Genomic DNA, 19,830 nt, shown 5'->3' on the forward strand with positions numbered 1-19,830 from the left:
CCGGGGGCCGTCTTAAAACTGCTACAGGTTTCCTGTTTCAAAGAACTACCAAATGTTCTTTCCTTTCTGCTAGGGACACATCTATTTTTGCACCTTGCTTTGCTTCACATTCCCTGGAAACCCCTCATCCCAAGCTCTTCCCCGTCGTGCCTGAGTGGCAAAGTGCCAGCCCTGCGGGGCAGCACTGTCGCTCACTCGCCTCTATGCATGGGCACCTCAGTTGTTTCAAGTATTTTAATACAATCATGTTACAATAAATACTACCTGTTTAGTTATATCCTCGTGCATGTGCACGTAGAAGTTTCTAGGTCTGTCTCCAGAGTGAATTCCTGGAAGTGGGTCATGCGCCCAAAGCATGGATGTAGGGCTGGAGTGTTTCGTGGTGTTGCCAATGCAGCCACGCGCGTTCCTTGTAAGCAACGTGTAGGCCTCACGTTCCACACCCTAAGCAGATGTGTATGGGCAAACGTCTGCATCGGAGTAAATATTAGATAAATAGTGGCCAAGTGTTCGATGTTTTTCTACCAAAATCATTTAGGTAATGTTAATTTTGTAAACTTGTTAATGAAATGAGTGGTGTGGGCAGTTATTTGTATTAACCACTGTAGAAAAGGGCTGTTTACAAAAGCTATTCAGAAAGGCTCACTTACTGCCATTACCCTACCTCAAAAATAAAAACATTGATACACACATCAGACTTCGTTTTTAATGAAATGTCTAATGTTACAATCTAATGAAAAACACCTCCAGAAAACTTGATTCTTGTCCCATCTGTCTAAAGCACTCCAGTCCCAGAGTTCCGTTTTTTTGAAACAGGGGCTTCCTTGCTCTTGCCAGGCCACATGCACTGTCCTGGCTCACTGCAGCCTTGAACTCCTGGGCTCAAGGGATCCTCCTGCCTCAGTCTCCCGAGTAGCTGGGACTACAGGTGTGTGCCACCACACAAGGCTAATTTTTGTATTTTTTGTAGAGACAGGGTCTTGCTATGCTCCCCCAGGCTGGTCTCGAACTTCTGGACTCATGTGATCCTCCTACCTGGGCCTCCCAAAGTGTTGGGATTACAGGTGTGGAGCCGTCACACTGGCCCAGTCCCAGAGCTCAGAACCTCCAACTGTTGCTTTTTTTTTCTTTTTTGAGATGGAGTCTTTCTCCCTCCCAGGCTGGAGTGCAGTGGCGTGATTTCTGCTCACCACAACCTCTGCTCCCAGGTTCCAGCGGTTATCCTGCCTTAGCCTCCCAAGCAGCTGGGATTACAGGCACGTGCCACTGCGCCCAGCTCATTTTTTGTATTTTTATTAGAGATGGGGTTTCATCATGTTGGCCAGGCCGGTCCTGAACTTCTGACCTCAGGTGATCCACCCACCTTGGCCTCCCAAAGTGCTGGGATTACAGGCGTGAGCCACTGTCCCTGGCCGTACAGCTGGTTTCACTGAGAGTTCAGCCATTATCATCTGTGAGGGGGACATGTGGTTGGCTTTGTTGTGTGCTAACTTTGATGGTGAGCAGGAGGTTCACTAAGCTCTGTAAGGTGCTGAAACTCCACGTTTGTGATGGAAGACAAACAGCAAACATTTGCTCTAAAACAAAAACGGAATTCCTTGACCAGTGTGCTTCGAAATGATCTCAGACTATTCTGAGGTTAAATTATATAAAGGAATTCTGATGTCATGCCACCCACTTCCTCCAGATGTAAGACTTAGAGATGACTGCTTCCAAGGTAGTATCAACAGAGATCTTCACAAATGACAACGTCAGATTTCACGTGGAAATCTATTACGCGTGGAAAGGTGAAACACCAAGGCCTGGGCAGGCAGCCTTTCTAAAAAGCTTGCTGTAGGAAAGATAATGTCAAAATAGGGACCAGTCCTGGTTTCATCAAGAAGCTATTATGACGTCTGATTTGAAACCATATGTAAATACAGTAATCTGAAGGATTTGGCAAAGATTTATTTATTTTTTCCCATTTCCAGTCTTTTAAAGTAGACACAGATTTGCTTAGAATCAAGCTGATTTTAAAAGCACACACAAGTTGGGCACAAAGGAGAGGATTAAATTCACCAATGCAGAGTGATAAACAGGAAAAGATACTGAGCAGGTGCCTTCAGCAGAAAACTGATCATCCAAGGTGATTACCTAATCGGAGACTTAATTCCTTATACTGCAAAAGCAAGAAGAGTTTAGTGTATGAACTGTACAGCTGAGTTTGTCGCTCTATCTTGGTTTCTGTTGATTAAGAACAATTAGCATAGTTACGTATAATCTTTAGTAGACAACCTGCATCCATTTAAATTAAATAATACTTTCTACAATAGTGTGATATATAAGGCCACAATATTTATTTTGGACAAACCCCTTAAAGTAGCGATTTTATTATCAATGTTATTCATTCTTTTGAAATATAAAGTACTTCAACTGAATTAAGGTTGCAGATAATTTTTAAAATACAACATACATGATGATTAGGATATTAAAATTATTTATATTCAGATATTTATATCTAATATCCAATGAAAATTCACTACCAAATTTTTACAATAGATTAATCAGTCTGACATGCTTATTAATTGATCTCATAGGTATAATTATAGATCAACATGATTTTAGTGTCTGTCGTTTTGTTTTACTAAATTAGGAACGCAGCATTTACAGAACAAATAAACACAAGTGATGCGGCCACCCCAGGATCTAACAGCTCTTCAGTGAGCTGCGTTGCAAGCTCAGAAGTAATCCCACTAACGAACCAAGTCAGACTCCAGTTCTTCATCAAAAGGTGCTGGTGGAGGTTGTCAGACGCCTTCCAATATAGATCCTTAACAGAAAAAGTAATCAGTAGTTAATGTATCTTGTGATTCCCAGGAGATTGTGTTACAGCTGAAACAGGGTAGCTCTGTGGTTAGAGCTTATGCAAGGGACTGGTGATTTTATACCCATTATAAAAATTTTGTAATGAATCTGTCTGTAATCTTTTACCGAGTGTTTTATCAGTATGTATTTTGTATTAATTAGAAAACATCAGATTGTATTCTTGCCTAGAAGGATCACCAAACTGAAACGCTGTTTCCAGACAGAAAGCTGCTTTGTTCCAACTCAGTGCTGGGGGAAGTCACCTACCAGGGCAAGATGGTGTTGCCAGTTCATCGCCACCAGCCTCACCAAGGCCAACTGCTTAAAAATGAAGACCCTGCCCTCACGTGGTTTAAGTTCGGTAGTGGGAGCAACATCCCAAACTAAAGATGCAGGAGTGTCGGCAATAGAGGCTCGCTCCAGCTGACCAGCGGGCATCGCTACAGGAGGGAGGAGGATGGGTCTCCAGGAAAGGGGGCAGAATGGGAAGCCTGGCTGGCCTGGCCTGTGGGCAGTGGTGGGGTGGGCACTGTGAGCACAGACCTTGCTGCAGCAGCTTTCGGGGGCAGATTTTATAGTGCGGTTCCGGACCTATGGGCGGTAGTGCGGTGGGTACTGTGAGCACAGACAGTGCTGGCCTATGGGCAGTGGTGCGATGGGCACTGTGGGCACAGACCATGCTGCAGCAGCTTTCAGGGCAGATTTTATAGTGCGGTTCTGGAAAGCTGCTGAGGGGGTGTGGGTTGCCAGTGGCAGTATCAGGCTCTGAAAACCTGGGCAGGATGGAGGACAGTAGTTGGGAAGCAGTGGCTGCAGAAATCCATCCTGAAAGGAAGGGCTAAACCTCATATTTAAAATGAGGATCCTGAGGCCTTGCCCCCGGAGTCTGCTTGACAGTTCTGGAAAAGGCTCCAGAAAGCAAACTGCCTCGTGATGCTGATACAGTCTGTGGGTCTGACTCCAAAAAGCACTGGCAGAAATAAAGGTGACGGGGGTGGACGTGAGAATGTGTACAAGAGCTAGGAGAAAGCCGCACACATGGGAGGGTGAGGTGGAGACATGGCAGCACTCAGGCCCCGGCCCAGGAAACTCAGTGGCTTTTATCCCGTTTCCTTCGACCCCAGATGTGAGCCCTCTGGCCAACGGAACCCACCTGTCCCCAGTGGCATTCCAGTCTTTCCAGTCTGTCTAATACACAGCAGCCATAGAACACTGTTTGCACACCAGGACTAGACCCCTCCTCCCCACTGAGAGAGGGTGGGACCAGCCCGAGGAGCGGTTTTGGCTTCCCGCTCTGGCTCTTCACCACAGCTGCAGCTAAAGCTCTTGAGAATCCACAGTGGCACCTGCCTGGTCTCTGTGTTTTCTGCAGAGTGAGTGACTGTAAGAAGCCAGAAAAGGTCAGGTGTGGTGGTTCACACCTGTAATCCCAGCACTTTGGAGGCCGAGGGAACCACCTGTAATCCCAGCACTTTGGAGGCCGAGGTGAGCGATCACTTGAGTTCGAGATCAGCCCGGGCAACATGGCGAAACCCCGTCTCTACTAAAAATACAAAAATTAACCAGGCATGGTGGTGGGCACCTGTAATCCCAGCACTTTGGAGGCCGAGGTGAGCGATCACTTGAGTTCGAGATCAGCCTGGGCAACATGGCGAAACCCCGTCTCTACTAAAAATACAAAAATTAACCAGGCGTGGTGGTTCACACCTGTCATCCCAGCTACTCAGGAGGCTGAGGCAGGAGAGTCGCTTGAACCTGGGAGGCAGAGGTTGCAGTGAACCGAGATCAGGCCACTGCACTCCAGCCTGGGCAACAAGAGCGAAACTCAAGCCAGAAAAATCGGAGACCGCACTGGTTTCTTTATTGCTGAGAGTTAAGTAGAACAACAGTCCGGTCCTGGAGGAAGTATAGCAAGTAACTGAGGCCCTCCATCTACAGCAGACGGCTGGGGGCGTCCCCACCATGCAGTACTACGCAGAAATGAGACTGCTTTTAACTACACACAGGACAAAGAGGTCAGACATAAGAATCCCTGCTGTGACTCCATTTATATACAGTGAGCAACAGGCAGACTCGTCCATGCCAGACAGGACTACGGGGCGCCTGTGCTGGGGCCTTCTGGGGCTGCAGGCTGGTGGTTTCTTGACCTGAACGGTGATTGTGGGTGTGTTTGCGAAAATGCTGTAACTGATGATCTGGACTTCAGGAAACAGTTTACGAATAAATCACCGCGACCCAGAATTGCCCCACGACATGTCATGACGGGAGTCACAGAGTCACATCACCTACCCCAATCCGATGGCCAGCAAATGAGAGAGCAGCAGAGACGGAAGGAAAACTTTCAGAAACTCCGCAGAGAATATGCCCCCTTTCTTCATGACGCTCGTGTTCCTCATGCTGAGGGTGGCCGTGCGCTTCGGGTGTTTAAAGAGGAACTCCCTGAGGCGGGAAGAAACGTGTCAGCCGATGTGTTCTCTGTCAAGGGGAGCCCCCGGGACACTGAGAACACACTCACTTGGGGGGAATATTTTCCGGCCGACTTGACCAATCCCATATCCAGTCTGAGTTTTTCTTCAAGATGCTTTCAACTTCTTTCCTTCTCTCAATATCATCTTCCTCAGACTAAGATAAAGTCGATGTTAAATGCAGATTAACGTACCACACATGACACCCACCTCCCACCCGAGCTTCACAACCGCAGGCTCCATTCAAGAGCCCAAAGGCATGTGTCACTGCCTCGGACTGTGGTCCAAGGGGAGTCCTGGGGCCGGAGGCCTTCCCCGGGCCGTACCGCACTCCCGGCTCCCGGCTCGCTCGCCTCCTCCAGGGACAGATCACCTCGGGGGAGTCCCACCCAGGGCATAAATACATCTGGTTCACTGTGAGATGCTGGGGCACTGACAGTGGCAAACACTGTCCTAGGGAAGTCACGTGACATGAGGGCAAAGATGGTGACTGCAGCACTGGTTATAACAAAAGAAAATGAAAACAGCCGAAAATGGCTCAAAACAGGGACATGACGAAGGAAACGGACACTGGATAGCGAGCAGGTTTACAAGATGCTTCCAGGAGAAGCAGGAGGGAAAAGGCAGAAATGTACACACAACCACGGCTGCGGCCAAATCCTCAGAATTATAAAACAGCACGAAGCATTAAAGAGGGCTTGAAATCCGAGAGTCTCAGTGTTGTTCTCTACGTTTTTGCATTTTCAGAATTCTGTACCTGAACATCTAATTCCTTTTAAAACTAAGGGGAAATTTTTGTTGTTTTTTTTTTTTTTTTTTTTTTTTGAGACGGAGTCTCGCTCTGTCGCCCAGGCTGGAGTACAGTGGCTGGATCTCAGCTCACTGCAAGCTCCGCCTCCCGGGTTTACGCCATTCTCCTACCTCAGCCTCCCGAGCAGCTGGGACCACAGGCGCCCGCCAACTCGCCCGGCTAGTTTTTTTGCGTTTTTTAGTAGAGACGGGGTTTCACTGTGTTAGCCAGGATGGTCTTGATCTCCTGACCTTGTGATCCGCCCGTCTCGGCCTCCCAAAGTGCTGGGATTACAGGCTTGAGCCACCGCGCCCGGCAACTAAGGGGAAATTTTTGTTTTAAAACAGTGAAAACGGCAATACCCTGTCTCAAAAAAAAAGAAAATTGAAAATCAGAATATAGCTCCCCAAACCCACCAAACATCTGGGTATACCCAAGCTGGATATAGCCCCATGTGCCAAGGAGCAGGCCGCACGCCCTGGGGTGCACCCACACATCCACAGCCAGGGCTCCCGGGGCTCCCAAAATCATGCTGCGCTCTGGAACCCTCGGAGTGGGGCCAGGGGGATGTCCCTGAGAAGGCCTGGGTAACAGGGACTCCTTGTTTCCTTGGTGAAGGAAGCCTTGAGGGAAGCTAGCACTGAAGAGCCAGCTACTAATCCTGCCCGGAAGGCCATGCTTCCTCACAAAGCTTCCAAAATACAGAACACGGTCCGTCGTTAAAGTTCTCACCGTCGACAAACACCCAAGAAAACATTTATCGCGCATCTCATCTGCAACAAGGTAAGTAAGGCACTACCAGATATAACTGAGCAAGACAGTACTGATCACTGCCTCGAACCCTATCTGCGAAGGGAGAATGATAGTAAACCAAGGCAATAACCCCAGGCACACTTTTTCCTCTAAGACTCTGTTTTCACAACAATGCTGAATGACGGCATGTAAAGCCCATTAACTATCTGTTACCATTAGAAAAGTCATCTCAGGCTGGACGTGGAGTCTCACACCTATAGTCCCAGGATTTTGGGAGGATCACTTGAGCCCTGGAGTTCAAGACCAGCCTGGGCAACACAGGGAGACCCCGTCTCTACAAAAAACTTTTTTAAAAAAGATGATCTTACGCTAAATTACCAGGTTGATCAGCCACTAATGCTGCACTGCTCAGGCACCAGTTAGCTCAGGACTAATGCTAGGAAAGGCACAGGGTGTAATTTCCAGCAGGCAGTGACAATGTCTAATGAGGAAGACACCTCAGAGTCATAGCCACAGTGACCAAATGGCCTCGAATGGCCCCGTGGGTAACGCCTGAGTCCCACACAGCATGCAAGTATTAAAACCCACTCACTGTTCAACCAACAACCACAAGGAAAGACCAGCCAGTCGCTGGCTCACTGCCACCCTTTCCAGTGGTCCCTCCCTCCTCTCTAGACTGCAGCCACCAGGGAGCCCTTCCTCCTTTCCGGTGTATTCCTGATGGCAGGCAGGGGCGGGAGGCCCCCACTGCCTGTCCCACTCGGCGCTGCCCCCGCTCAGCTCAGTGTCCAGCCCATGTGCTTGTGGATTTTTTTTGTTTTTTTTTTTTAAAGACAGGAGACACCCTTAAAGCCCGACTTTTCTCTGAGGTGCTCAATTACATTTTAAACCATTTCCTGTACAAACACATCACAAATACTTATAACTCGCATTCTTCTTCCAGCTTACCTGTGAGCTGTTTTTCTCTCCAATGCTATGGGTATCTGTTTCAGAAGCTCTGTTAGTATCTTGTGGTGTCTGTGAGCGAGGTGGGCTTGGCAATGTGAATAGAATGAGAAAAACAGAACATCATGTGAACATTCTATCATTAGAAGCTCAAACCCCAAAGGCCTCCAGCCGCCTCCGTGATGAGGGGCTCTAGCCAGCATGCGTCCTCCCTTCCACCCAGCACCAGCCAGAGCCAAACTACTCCTCGGCCCTGTGTGCTGAGCCCGACAGGAGTTAGCTAGCCAGTCTTCCAGAGAAGAGGCGGGGGAGGCAGCTGGCGAGCGGCTGGCTTTGTCACTTGCCGCCTTCACGGTCTGTTGCACAGTTCTCAAGGGCACGCGACCTTTGACCACTCAGCCACTCTACCCTGGAGTCGCTCAGAAGTGCTGCTACCCAGGAACCACTCCTCCTGCGACCACAGCCCTGCTGAGGTGCGTGACTGCGTTTCTCAGAGCGGGGTTTGTGGCTGTTCTGCTGCCCACTGGCGACTTGAACATGGCTCCCCACAGACTAAGTCCCAGGACACTGCATCCCCAAAGAGGGCAGCAGGAGCCACTCCCGAACGCGGCCTGAGGGGAACAGCAGCCCCCTGTCCTAGAGGTGACTGTCACCCACTGAAGACATCAGCACTGTAACGCATATGCTTGCTGACGTGCACCTACCTGTCACAGTGAGAACTCTTGGAGCTACTCCGTCCAGACTCATGCTGTGCGTCCAGCAGTATTTTTTCCATGTCACCATTATAAATAGAAACCGAGGCTGGAACGCTGCTGCCGTTCCCATTATTGCTAAAGTGCAATTCCACCCAGGAGCCTGGTGGGGACAAAAAAAGGGGCACAGATGGAATTTTCTACCCACTCTGGAATCTGGTCTTAGTATCTAGCCAGCCTGCCCTTCCATTTCCAAGAGGTAGCAATGGTGACACACCAGGAACCATCCCTTAACCCCACCTTGAAGACATCCCTCTGCCCACTCGCATGGCAGTGACTGTCTACACACGCACTCCCTGGGTACAGGAAGGAAGCCTCCTGGGGCTGAGACCACATATCTGTCCATCTCTTGCAGTCCCTTTATACCAAGCAAATGTCCAGTAACTCTGCTGAGTCGCCAGAATCCAATTAGAATGCTTTCTTGCTGTAAGCTTTTATAAGAAAAAGGCTATTATTTGGAAAAAGGGGTCTTAAAAAAATAATGTCAACATAAGCTTAAGGGATTTAAAGTTTTCTTTAAAAGGTCTGAACTCTATTTTCTGTTTCTTTTAGAGACGGAGTCTCACTTCTGTCACCCAGGCTGGAGTGCAGCGGCACAATGAAGGCTCACTATAATCTCAAGCTCCTGGGTTCAAGCCATCTTCTAGCTGACACCTCCAGAATAGCTGGAACTACAGGCATGTACCACTCACTACTCCTGGCTATTTTTTTTAGGAGATGGGGTCTCGCTATGTTGCCCAGGCTGGTCTCGAACTTCTGGGCCCAAGCAATCTTCTCACCTCGGCCTCCCAATGTGCTGGGATTACAGGTGTGAGCCACCATGCCCAGCCTCTATTACTTGTATTTTGTGGCTTACTTTGCATGTATTTAATTTCTAACAATGTTGAACACGATTTTACAAGTTTGCTAGCCATCTGGATAGCATCTTTTTTGAACTGGTTCTTCAAATCTCTCATTCTTTTCTATTATCTGTCTTATTTGTGGGCATCCAGCAGTATTTTTTCCTTGTCACCATTATAAATAGAAACTGAGGCTGGAACGCTGCTCCCGTTCCCTTACTGCTAAAAGTGCAATTCTGGGATAATTCTGTACTCTAGATATGCATTTTTCTGGGATAATTCTGTACTCTAGACATGCATTTTTCTGGGATAATTCCGTACTCTAGATATGCATTTTTCTGGGATAATTCTGTACTCTAGACATGCACTTTTCTGCATATTTAAATGCGTTGCAAGTAACTTCACTTGGTAGCTTGTTCTTTTCACTTATCATGCCTTCTGATGTACAGAAGTTCTTGATTTTACTTCAGTCAAATGTAGCAGTCCCTTCCTGAGCTGAGCTATTCTGTTATTTTCACGTAGCTCTACTGTCATGACATTCATTTAGATCCAAAATCTATGTGGATTAATTTTTCCACTGATGTGATACGGATGCCCCATTTATTGCAGGCAGCTCCCACCTCGCCTCTGCTCTGGGCTGCTTCCTTTGTCAGACATGAAGCGTGCACATAGGCACACGTCTATTTCTGGGCCCAGGATAATTTCTCTACTTTGTGTCATAGGTTTATTTATTTAAAGCAAATCTGGTAAAAGCTTCCTCTGGTAGCGTATGGAGGATGGAGTGCAGTGGGAGGAAAGTGCAGGTCACAAAAGATGGAGAAACTTACAGAGGAGAACAACGGAATTCTCTCATTTTGCAGTCACTATAATTTGAGTAAGTAGAATAATCACCCTGAGCTGCTGACTGTCCTTAAACCAACACAGCACTACCAACACCATGCTATTAGAGGGAACGGAGCAGCCTCTTCCTCCGTCATGTTCGCTGGAAGCAAAGGCAGGTGTTCAGCTTTCCACATACACTAGGCATCTCTCCTGAAAGAGGCCTGGCCCAGCCTCAATACGCCACTTGTTGCTGAGTATATTTCATATTAACCAGAAAAAAGCAAACCGAAGGCCCAGGAAGGAAATGTGAATTTGCAACTTATACCATCAAACAGGCTCCCAGTAAGTTGCTAACGAAATGGTCACACAAATTTTCAAATTAACACACGATTGTTCTGTTTGGCCTCTCACGTTGCCTCCTGTCCTGGCCCACAAGAAGCACATCCCTAATACAAAGGCAGGCCAGGCTCTGTCTTGGAGTCTGGAGCTCACTGCAGGAGAAAGGCCCAGGCCAGTCTGCCCCACCTCTGGCAGAGGCTACACGGTGCCTTCCGAGATGTAGAGACCACACCATTCCTGAAACCGCTCATCTGACTAGACAGTATTGCCACAAGTGTTGTTCAGATATCTGACGATATGGAACACAAATGGAGCTTGAAGATGTCTCTTCTCCGATGCCACTCTTAACATCAAATGTGGGACACCAAGTCACCACCACCGGGGTGTCCAACAATTCAATTCCATTCTGACTATCTACCTAGACTTAGTGTCGAGCCCACAAGATGCAAGTGGAGAATGGGGTGTCCAGGTTACCCACATTTTTGCCAGTCCCTCTACCTACTCAGGGGATCCCACACACCCCCCTCAGGTTCAATAATTTGCTACAACTCATAGAACTCAGAAGAACATTTTACTTTATCAATTTACCAGAAACAATTACAGAGGAGCCAAATGGAAATGACATACACCCCAGATCCCCACCTACCCCACACGTCCCAACCCTAACCCCAACCACGCTCTCTGAGACGAGACACCCACCTACCCCACATCCCAACCCTAACCCTAACCAGACCCCCCTACCCCACACATCCCAACCCTAACCCCAACCATGCTACCTGCACCTCATGGCTCCCCCATCTCCATCTCCAGTCCTCTCCCCTCCTAGGAGGGGCTTCCCTGGGAATTTCTACCTCAAATAACTATCCTGGGGCCGCCCTCAAACCACTGTATTAGCAATGTATTCTGAAGGGGCTCCTTACAACTCACACCAAAAATGGTGAACCAAGGAGTACTTTTGGAGCACACTGCTGACAGGGTGACTATGAATAACACACACACTGGTCAGGCTGCTCTGCCTATGGAGTTGCCACCCTTTTATTCTTTTACTTTCTTAATAAACGTGCTTAAGACACTTATTGGCACAGTGGCACACACCCGTAATCCCAGCACTTTGGGAGGCTGAGGCAGGCGGGATCACCTGAGGTCAGAAGTTGGAGACCAGCCTGACCAACATGGTGAAACCCCGTCTCTACTAAAAATACAAAATTAGCTGGGCATGTTGGGTGCCTGTAATCCCAGCTACTCGGGAGGCTGATGCAGAAGAATCGCTTGAACCCAGGAGGTGGAGATTGCAGTGAGGCGAGACCTGCCACTGCACTCCAGCCTTGGCAACAAGAGTGAAACTCTGTCTCCGGGGGGGGAAAAAAAAGAAAGACACTTACTGCTCAGGAAATCCCAGGGGTTGAGGTGCTCTGCACCTGGAAGTAGGGTCAAGACCAAACACATATGTATCTATCACACAAGGGGCAAGCTGAAGATGATAGGGAGAGGAAGATAAAGTAGAGACAAGTGTATCTCTGTCTTCCTCTCTCTGTGCTACTGTAACAGAATCCCACAGACCAAGTGATTTTTTTTTTTTTTTTTTTTTTTTTTTTTGAGACGGAGTCTCGCTCTGTCGCCCAGGCTGGAGTGCAGTGGCCTGATCCTGGCTCACTGCAAGCTCCGCCTCCCGGGTTCACGCCATTCTCCTGCCTCAGCCTCCCGAGTAGCTGGGACTACAGGCGCCCGCCACCTCGCCCGGCTAGTTTTTTTTTTTTGTATTTTTCAGTAGAGACGGGGTTTCACCGGGTTAGCCAGGATGGTCTCGATCTCCTGACCTCGTGATCCGCCCGTCTCGGCCTCCCAAAGTGCTGGGATTACAGACCAAGTGATTTACCAACAGAAATTGATCTCCGTTCTGGAGGCTGGGAAGTCCAAGATCCAGGCACCAACATCTGGTGTCGGGGGAGGGCCTTCCTGCCCCATCCCTTCAATGAGGGCACAGAGGGACCCACCTCCCTCCATCCAGCCCCTCAGAGCACTAATCCCATTCACTAAAGAGGAGTCCCCATGGCCAAGCCACCTCTTAAAGGTCCACCTTTTACTACCATACCACGGGCAACATGGGGAGGACATATTCAAACCAAAGCAGTGCTTTTTAAAAATCGCCCCAGAAAAGATCCTACAAATCCAGGAAACAAAACCCATTTCAGATTGTCCATGGCTAATGACTTTGGGCCCAAAAGCTGTATTCCCAGGAATGATTTACTAAGGGACAGGAGTTTTATTATTAACCTACAGCAACCGGGTAGGAAAGGTACTTCCTGGAGAATGCAGCATGCTGTGTATCTACTCACATGTTACAGTTCTCCACTCAGATCATTCACCTTTTCAAAGAAAGATGGGGAGTGAGGTTACACTTAATGACCTTAGAAAACCTGCTCATAATCACAAGTAGTTTACTTCAAATAACTGTAGCATAATTAGGCCCCAGAAAGAAAGAGGTGCTGCTGTTGCTACTGCAACAAAAGCCCTCCTTCCTAATCTCATTTCACATCCCTCTCCTTAGGTTCCTCCCCCTCCTTACTTAGTTATAATTTACAGTGCTAACAAGACACACAGCCAGTAAGTCTTACCTCCCTTCTATATCAAGGCAGATGAGATTTTGAAAAACCTAGACTATATTTACATCACATTACAAAAAGAAAACTGATAGGTCTATCTCAGAGACAGAATACACTCCAACAAGAGTTCTTAATCTATGTCTTATTCTCACTTTATGTAAAAAAAAAAAAAAAAAAAGAAAAGAAAAAGAAAAGAAAATCATCTGACATTCAGCTTCTCTAGGTGCCCGAAGCAGTTCTCTCTCCAGTGACAGACTGATTCACTGCCCTCTGTATGTCCCCAGGGCAACTCCCTGGGTCCTATTCCTCAACATGGATTCACTGGCCACAGCCATGAGCCCCACGTGGAGTAAACACAGGGTCAAGTTCTCAAGGCCACCCTATGCCCTAACCTGGAATGACAATCTCAACCCTGGCTATGAAAGGAGAATCACCTGTGGTGTGTTTTCATTGTTCTCCAAAAACCCAGCCTCAGCCCACTCTGAAAGTGACTATTTGGGATGCTGGGGTGGAATCCAGAAAATAGATTGAAAAAGCTCTGGGATAAATGTCAGAAGAGAGGGAGGCAGCATCCCAGAAAAAAAAAAAAAAAAAGCCTGAAGCAGAGGCGCTGTGAACCCCAGAGGGAACTAGCACCTCCAAAACCATACAAAGGGCTTCTTCCCCAGGGGAGGTGGGCTCTAAGAAATTGCTGTTTTGACCTTTAAAGCTTCTCAGGTTAGTGGGGAGAGGAACAAAAGTGACTTGCCTGGCAAAATATCTCAAGCATCAAGTCAGCCCGGTAGGTAAATCAGGTCCCTGGCTTCTAACGGCTCGTTTCCCTCGACCTTCCCCTTGCCAGGCTCTCCTCCAGGACCCTGGCCTATGGCACGCAGCCTCAGGCATCTGGGCTCCAGGTATCCCACTGGTGCTTAATGCAGAGTCCTTGGCTTCTCCTTAAGTTGCCAGCCTTATCTTTCACTCCACCTCTAGAACCTCATTGTGACCATCTATGAAATGCAGGTCTTGGACAAGAATCTATAGATGTCTGCAACCCCTTCAGGTCTCAAAGCGCACAATGCTACGATTCCGCTCCAAAATAAGTGGAAGCATCTTTTCCCCTATTACAACTTTACCCATGGTGAGCTGCCTCTGACAAGAGAACCATCTGCCAGTTGCAGACACAGCAGTGGGTGAAGAGGTGAGGGCGTGGATCATTAAATACGGAAGCTCCAGAGTAAATGGGCAAGCAGTTTACGGAACTGATGCCCTCCTGATGAAGACAGTGGGTCCTTCAAGGAAGTGACACCGCGCAACCGTGACACGGTCTCATCACAGAATCCTACCTCTCCTGCATGTTAGCAGTGACAGGCCTAGGAGAAAAAGGCCAAGTTCTCGGCTGCAGTGAGTTATATAATGGTTGTGCTACTGCACTCCAGCCTGGGCGACAAAGTAAGACTGGGCTCGTAAAAAATAAAGAGGAAAAAAAGGACAAATACGAGCATCCTGCGGGTCAACAACAATAGCCAGAATGATCAAGAGATAGAAAGGAATGGAATCAGCCCATTTTGCCGTCAACTCCTCAGGAAAAGCAGCTGGGCCCAGAGGGTACACGCAGAGAGAGTGCTCGCTGCTTCCATCTGTGGGTCTGGCTGCAAGGCTCCCACAGTTCTCTGTTCCGAGGTAAACAAGGGGCAGTGAAATCAGAGGGGCAGAGGTGAGCGCTGCCTGAGCGAGCCACCGCTCCGCGCCGGATTTGCAGGCGGCTGGAGCCCGCGGGACAGGCCAACCCCGCCCACGCCGACCCCGTCCTGACGCGCGGACACTCAGGGCGGCCCAAGGAATCGCCTACATGGGATCCACCCCGCGGATAACTATCCTTTCATAGAATAAACAAAACAGAAAAACAAAAATCTCGCAACTCCGGCGCTGGCCGTCTTGCACTGCCAATGACTCAGCAGCCTGTGTAAGTTACATACTGGAGAGAGGACCGAGCCCCCCCCCCCCGGGGCCCCCTCCACCTCCCAGCGCCCAGATCCCAGCCAGGCAGTGAAACGCACAATGTCAGGAGTAACACAACCGGAAAATGGGTGATTTTATGGCAAAGAGTTTATAAAAACATCCCTTGGATTTTATAACAAAAGACAGGAAAACCCCCCTTAATATATTCCAAAATAGTAATAGCCAATGTTTAAATTTCAAGAGGAAAAATCCGAATTACAGGATTTTTAAAAATATGGTTCTAGGCCAGGCACGGTGGCTCAGACCTATTAATTCCAGCACTTTGGGAGGCTGAGGCGGGAGGATCGCTTGAGCCCAGTTCAGACCAGCCTGGGCAACACAGACCCCGTCTCTTTAAAAAAAAAAAAAAAAAAAAAAAAATTAAAAAAATATGGTTGTAGTGTTCAAATATATATATATTTAATATATTACAGTAACTAAGTCCTGCCTAGTAAAATCTTTTTTTTGTAATAAAATTAGCAACTCACTGAATTTATGTGAATACATGGTTTTAAAAAACTCAATGAAGATTAAAAGTTCCCTGTCAGAGGTTTCAGCAGCCCGTCCCCAAGCTTATTTACATGCTAATTTTGCTTAGTAAACTCTGGCTTCAGAGAACACAAAGGTCAGCTGCCACCAGGTCCCTCCTCCCAGGCTTGGGCCCTAGGGACCCTGGGAAGGCGGCTTCAGTGTCCGCTTCCCTGAGCAAATGCTGTCTGGACTCTGACGCGGACCCACCGGGTGGGGAGGGTCTCCACACCACCTGGCTGTGCGTGGGGCAAGTCCTGCACCCCGGGCCTGCGTTTCCCGCTGCGCGAACGGATGGTCTTGCGAATCTAGCCAAGGGCACAGGGCGAGCCTCTACTCGGGCATTAAGCAGGCTGTAACGACTCCGTGCTGCATTGCCAGCGTCCTTGTGCTTGTGTTTTCTTAACCCGTAAGTAATTTAAAGCTTTGTTTTGGAACGACCCTCTAGTAGAATTAGAACATGCCCATTAAATGCCATATTTTAAAAACACTGTAACCCCCTCCCATCTCCGCCTTCACCCTTCAGGAAATCCTAAGTCACCACGGATATAAACATTAATAACAAACTTAAAGCACGTAACAGTCCACTTGCCACGCCTTGGTGTTTGGTCGTTAAAACCAATACGGGTCTGAACTACAGACCGCGGAGGGCAACGTGGACTCTGAGGCTGCTCGAACCAACTGCGAGACGCAGATTCACCTCCAGGTGGAATTCTAGCTTGCGCGGAGCTGGAGAATCGGGGCTTTCCCGTGCGGTCCGACCCGGGTCCAAGCCAACCCCCGCCCGAGCGGCGAGGCCGCGAACCCCGGGCAGTACGCGGGGTCCCCACGCCCCGGGCTCCGCACGCCCGCAGGAGGGGTGGGCACGGGAGGGAAGGGTGGCGCAGTCTCGCCGGGCCCGCGATGGCCCCCAGGCCTCCCCGGCAACCTCCCCTTGGCGCCCCCTTGGCCTCCCTCTGGGTTTCCTCCAGGCTTCCCCCCGCGCCCCCAGGCTCCCGCGCCGCCTCCCCGGCCTCACCCTGCAGGCTCTCCTCCTGCATCCCGGGCGCTCCGTTCTGCGACATGGCGCCGGAAGGCGACTGCGGCGATGGGAGTCCGCACCGGGCCGCGGGCTGCGGACTGCGCTTCAGCTGCGGGCGCTGGGAAAGCGGAGGCAGGAGCGCCGCGGCCCAGCTGCGCTCCTGGACTGAGCCCAGCCCCGCCGCCCGGCGGGAGGAACTCACAGGGCGGGGCGGGGCCCGGCGGATCTGCGGCCGCGTCGCCCATTGGCCGCGACGCGGGGCCTGCGCGTGCGCACGGGCGTGGAGTGCGTGTGGCACGTGCGGCGCGTGCGCGGGGCGGGTCCTGGGGGTGGGCGAGGGGCTTGCGGTGCGCGGGACGCGGGCGGGGACAGGGGCGGGACGAGGGGCGCGCAGGCGCTGGGGCTTCAGCGACCGCCTGAGGTGAGCCGGAACGGGCGGGGCGCCGCGGGCGTCGTGACGAGTGGGCTGCGAGGTGGCCGCCGCGGTAGGCGGTGGGCCGAGTCCGCTTTTAAAGGGGCGGTGGGGCCGGTGGACGCCCTGGGCACTCGCTATCACGGGGACGGCGCTACGCGTCGGGGCGGGGCCGCTCTTTACATCCTGCGAGTGGGGAAACTGAGGCGCGGGGCTGGCGGGGTGAGGACGTGCAGGGAAGCGGCCGCTGCGGCTCCGAGACGGCCCGTGGGGTCGGGACCTGCGCCGGGGAGGGAGCTGCGAGCGGTGGCCGGAGTTGAGCGTCTCGGGACGGGGCCGCGCCCCCGGGTCTCTGCCCGCCCCGCCAGGGCGCCCCTGCGTGAACAGCGGGGCCCGGTGTGTTTGGGGCGTCCGCCCGCAGGAAGAAGCGGAGGCTCGAGCAGGGTCGGAAGAGTCCGCCCGAGGGAGACGCAGACCCCAGGGTCCCGGGAGAGGCGCCGTCCGTCTCTGCGGCGAGGGGCTTCCGGGGGGCGAACGCAGTGTGGGGCGGGCGGTCCCCGGGGGTGGGCTGGGGCCTCCGCGGGTCACGCGGCGCAGTGGCGCTGGGCCAGGCCGGGTGGGTGCCCGGCTTCCGTGGGAGCCAGCCTGGCAGGGGGGCCTCGCGGCCTCGGGACCGGGAAGAGGCGCGCAGTCTTCAGAGGAAACTCAAGTTTTCTCATTTCCCGCTTTTGATCAAAAGTCTTCCTTTTTGAAAGCATTGTTGATCCAAATCCAAGTATCGAGGTGCGCCCCAGAAACGCTGCTTCCCAAACAGCCGTGCCTGGTTTTGCGGGGAAGGAGGACGCTTCCCGCCAAGGAACCAGGCGCTCAGAAGCTGAACCGAGGTCACAGCCACGGAGCCAGACCTCTGTCGCTGCGTGTTTTTCATCGCTGCTCTTGCCTGTTGAATCGTCTCTAGTCTTTGGAGTGCCATGATCTTGGTTTTCTGAGAAGTAACAAACATCCAGAGGCCAAGGTGGGGCACAAGCCTTTCATCTCAGCACTTTGGGAGGCCGAGGCGAGAGGATCGCTTGAGCCCAGGAGTTGGAGACCAGTCTGGGCAACATGGCGAAACACTTTCTCTACCAAAAAAATACAAAAAAGTTAGCTGGGTATGGTGGCACCCGCTGTGGGAGGATTGCTTGAGCCCAGGAGGTAGAGGCTACAGTGAGCCATGATTAGGCCCCTGCACTCCATTCTGGGCAACAGTGTGAGATCCTGTCTCAAAAAAAAAAAAAAAAAAAAAGTAAAACAGCCAGAGATACATGGCATAACATGAATAATTTCAATAGTAGAACTGTAATACTGGCCAGGCAGTGGCTCTTGTCTGTAATCCCAGCATTTGGGGAGGCCAAGGCAGGAGGGTCACTTGAGCCTGATAGTTCAAGACCAGCCTGGGCAACACAGAAAGACCCCATCTCTATTAAAACAAAAATGTTACCAAGTACAGTGCACATAAGGATTACAATGAAAAAGAGAATGTGTGTGCCAGAATGGAAAAAGGAACCTATTCTAGGGAGTCAACCAAAAGTATTATGAAGAAAATTAAATGGAGAATTCTTTAGAATAGTGTAGCCAAGTGGCTTCTAATTTTTCCCATATGAGTTTCTGCTTCATGGAAAGGGTATATGCACAAGAGGTATTTGCCACCATACATACACTTGCTTGCTCAGCTAATAATCGAAAGCAGTGCAATTGTCCAGTGCAGCCTCAGCCAGTGAGTCAGTAGCTTTTTGTTGAGCTGTGATGGAGGCAGCAGTTTCATCAACAATATTTCCTGATAGACCAGATATACTCACAGTCATCCCAAGTAAAAGCAAACAAATACTGACTCTGGGTCCACTGGAATACTAAAGAAAGCACTGCATGAGTCAGTCCTAGTCTCTCACTTCCAGCTGCCAAGAGAGGATGGGGCTTTGGTACTACCCGGTGTCTGGGGATCACAGTGTTGAGTGACAGTTCTCAAATCTTGTACAAAATACCAGCTCTTCCCATTCGGCTTCCTTACAGGAAGGATTGGAGCATTACATGCTGGTGCAGGGAATAATTAGACCCCCCTTTAATAGTCTTTTGTTACGGATCTTATTCCTTTAGTTGCTTCAGGCCTTAGCGGATATTGTCTGATATTATCAAAGGATTAATCAGGTTTACTTCCACTTTAATGAAAGTGGCTGAATATATTTTTGAGACCTTGACTAAAGTCCTTATTCAAGAAAGGGGGGCTTTGGAATTGACCAGGAAGGTGGAGCACCAAAGCCCTACCCATCAGCTCTCACACTTTGGCTTGATGGGTGAATCTCACTGTCCTCTGGGAATTATGTACTTGTTTTCCCCCCACCCAAGGCCATCTCCCATCTGGAGCCTTTTTTTTTTTTTTTTTTTAGAGTCTCACTTTGTCACCCAGGCTGGAGTGCAGTGGTGTGATCTTGGCTCACTGTAGTCTCAGCCTCCTGAGTAGCTGGGATTACAGGTGCCCACCACCACACCTGTCTGACAATTTTTGTATTTTTAGTAGAGACAGGTTTTCACCATGTTGGTCAGGCTGGTCTCTAACTCCTGACCTCAAGTGATCCACCCACCTCAGTCTCCCAAAGTGCTGGGATTGCAGGCATGAGCCACTGTGCCCGGTGTTGGAGCCTCTCTTTAATGCTCTCCAGCAAGCACTGAAGAATCCACATGCTTCATTTTAGGGAATCTT

General features: G+C 50.1%; 1 protein-coding gene across 1 annotated transcript; it reads right to left on the reverse strand.

Annotated features, from left to right (window-relative positions):
* Nucleotides 1-1,927: 1,927 nt before the first annotated feature.
* BNIP3 (BCL2 interacting protein 3) lies at nt 1,928-16,990 on the reverse strand. The gene is made up of 6 exons (XM_007964452.3): nt 16,679-16,990; nt 8,502-8,652; nt 7,801-7,885; nt 5,360-5,466; nt 5,134-5,283; nt 1,928-2,809 (listed from the first exon to the last, which is right to left on the reverse strand). The coding sequence occupies exons 1-6, from the start codon at nt 16,722-16,724 to the stop codon at nt 2,764-2,766; spliced, it is 585 nt and encodes a 194-aa protein (XP_007962643.3). The 5' UTR covers nt 16,725-16,990; the 3' UTR covers nt 1,928-2,763.
* Nucleotides 16,991-19,830: the final 2,840 nt, after the last annotated feature.

The sequence above is a fragment of the Chlorocebus sabaeus genome, chromosome 9 (assembly GCF_047675955.1).
Source record: "Chlorocebus sabaeus isolate Y175 chromosome 9, mChlSab1.0.hap1, whole genome shotgun sequence".
Taxonomy (NCBI): Eukaryota; Metazoa; Chordata; class Mammalia; order Primates; family Cercopithecidae; genus Chlorocebus; species Chlorocebus sabaeus.

Excerpts from the sequence above, each read along its gene's own strand:
- BNIP3 (XM_007964452.3), bottom strand. The coding sequence starts at position 16,724 with ATGTCGCAGAACGGAGCGCCCGGGATGCAGGAGGAGAGCCTGCAGG. Across the intron at positions 7,886-8,501 it reads AAGAGTTCTCACTGTGACAG|CCCACCTCGCTCACAGACAC; the intron begins GTAGGTGCACGT and ends CACATTGCCAAG. Across the intron at positions 2,810-5,133 it reads TTGCTGGCCATCGGATTGGG|GATCTATATTGGAAGGCGTC; the intron begins GTAGGTGATGTG and ends TTTTCTGTTAAG.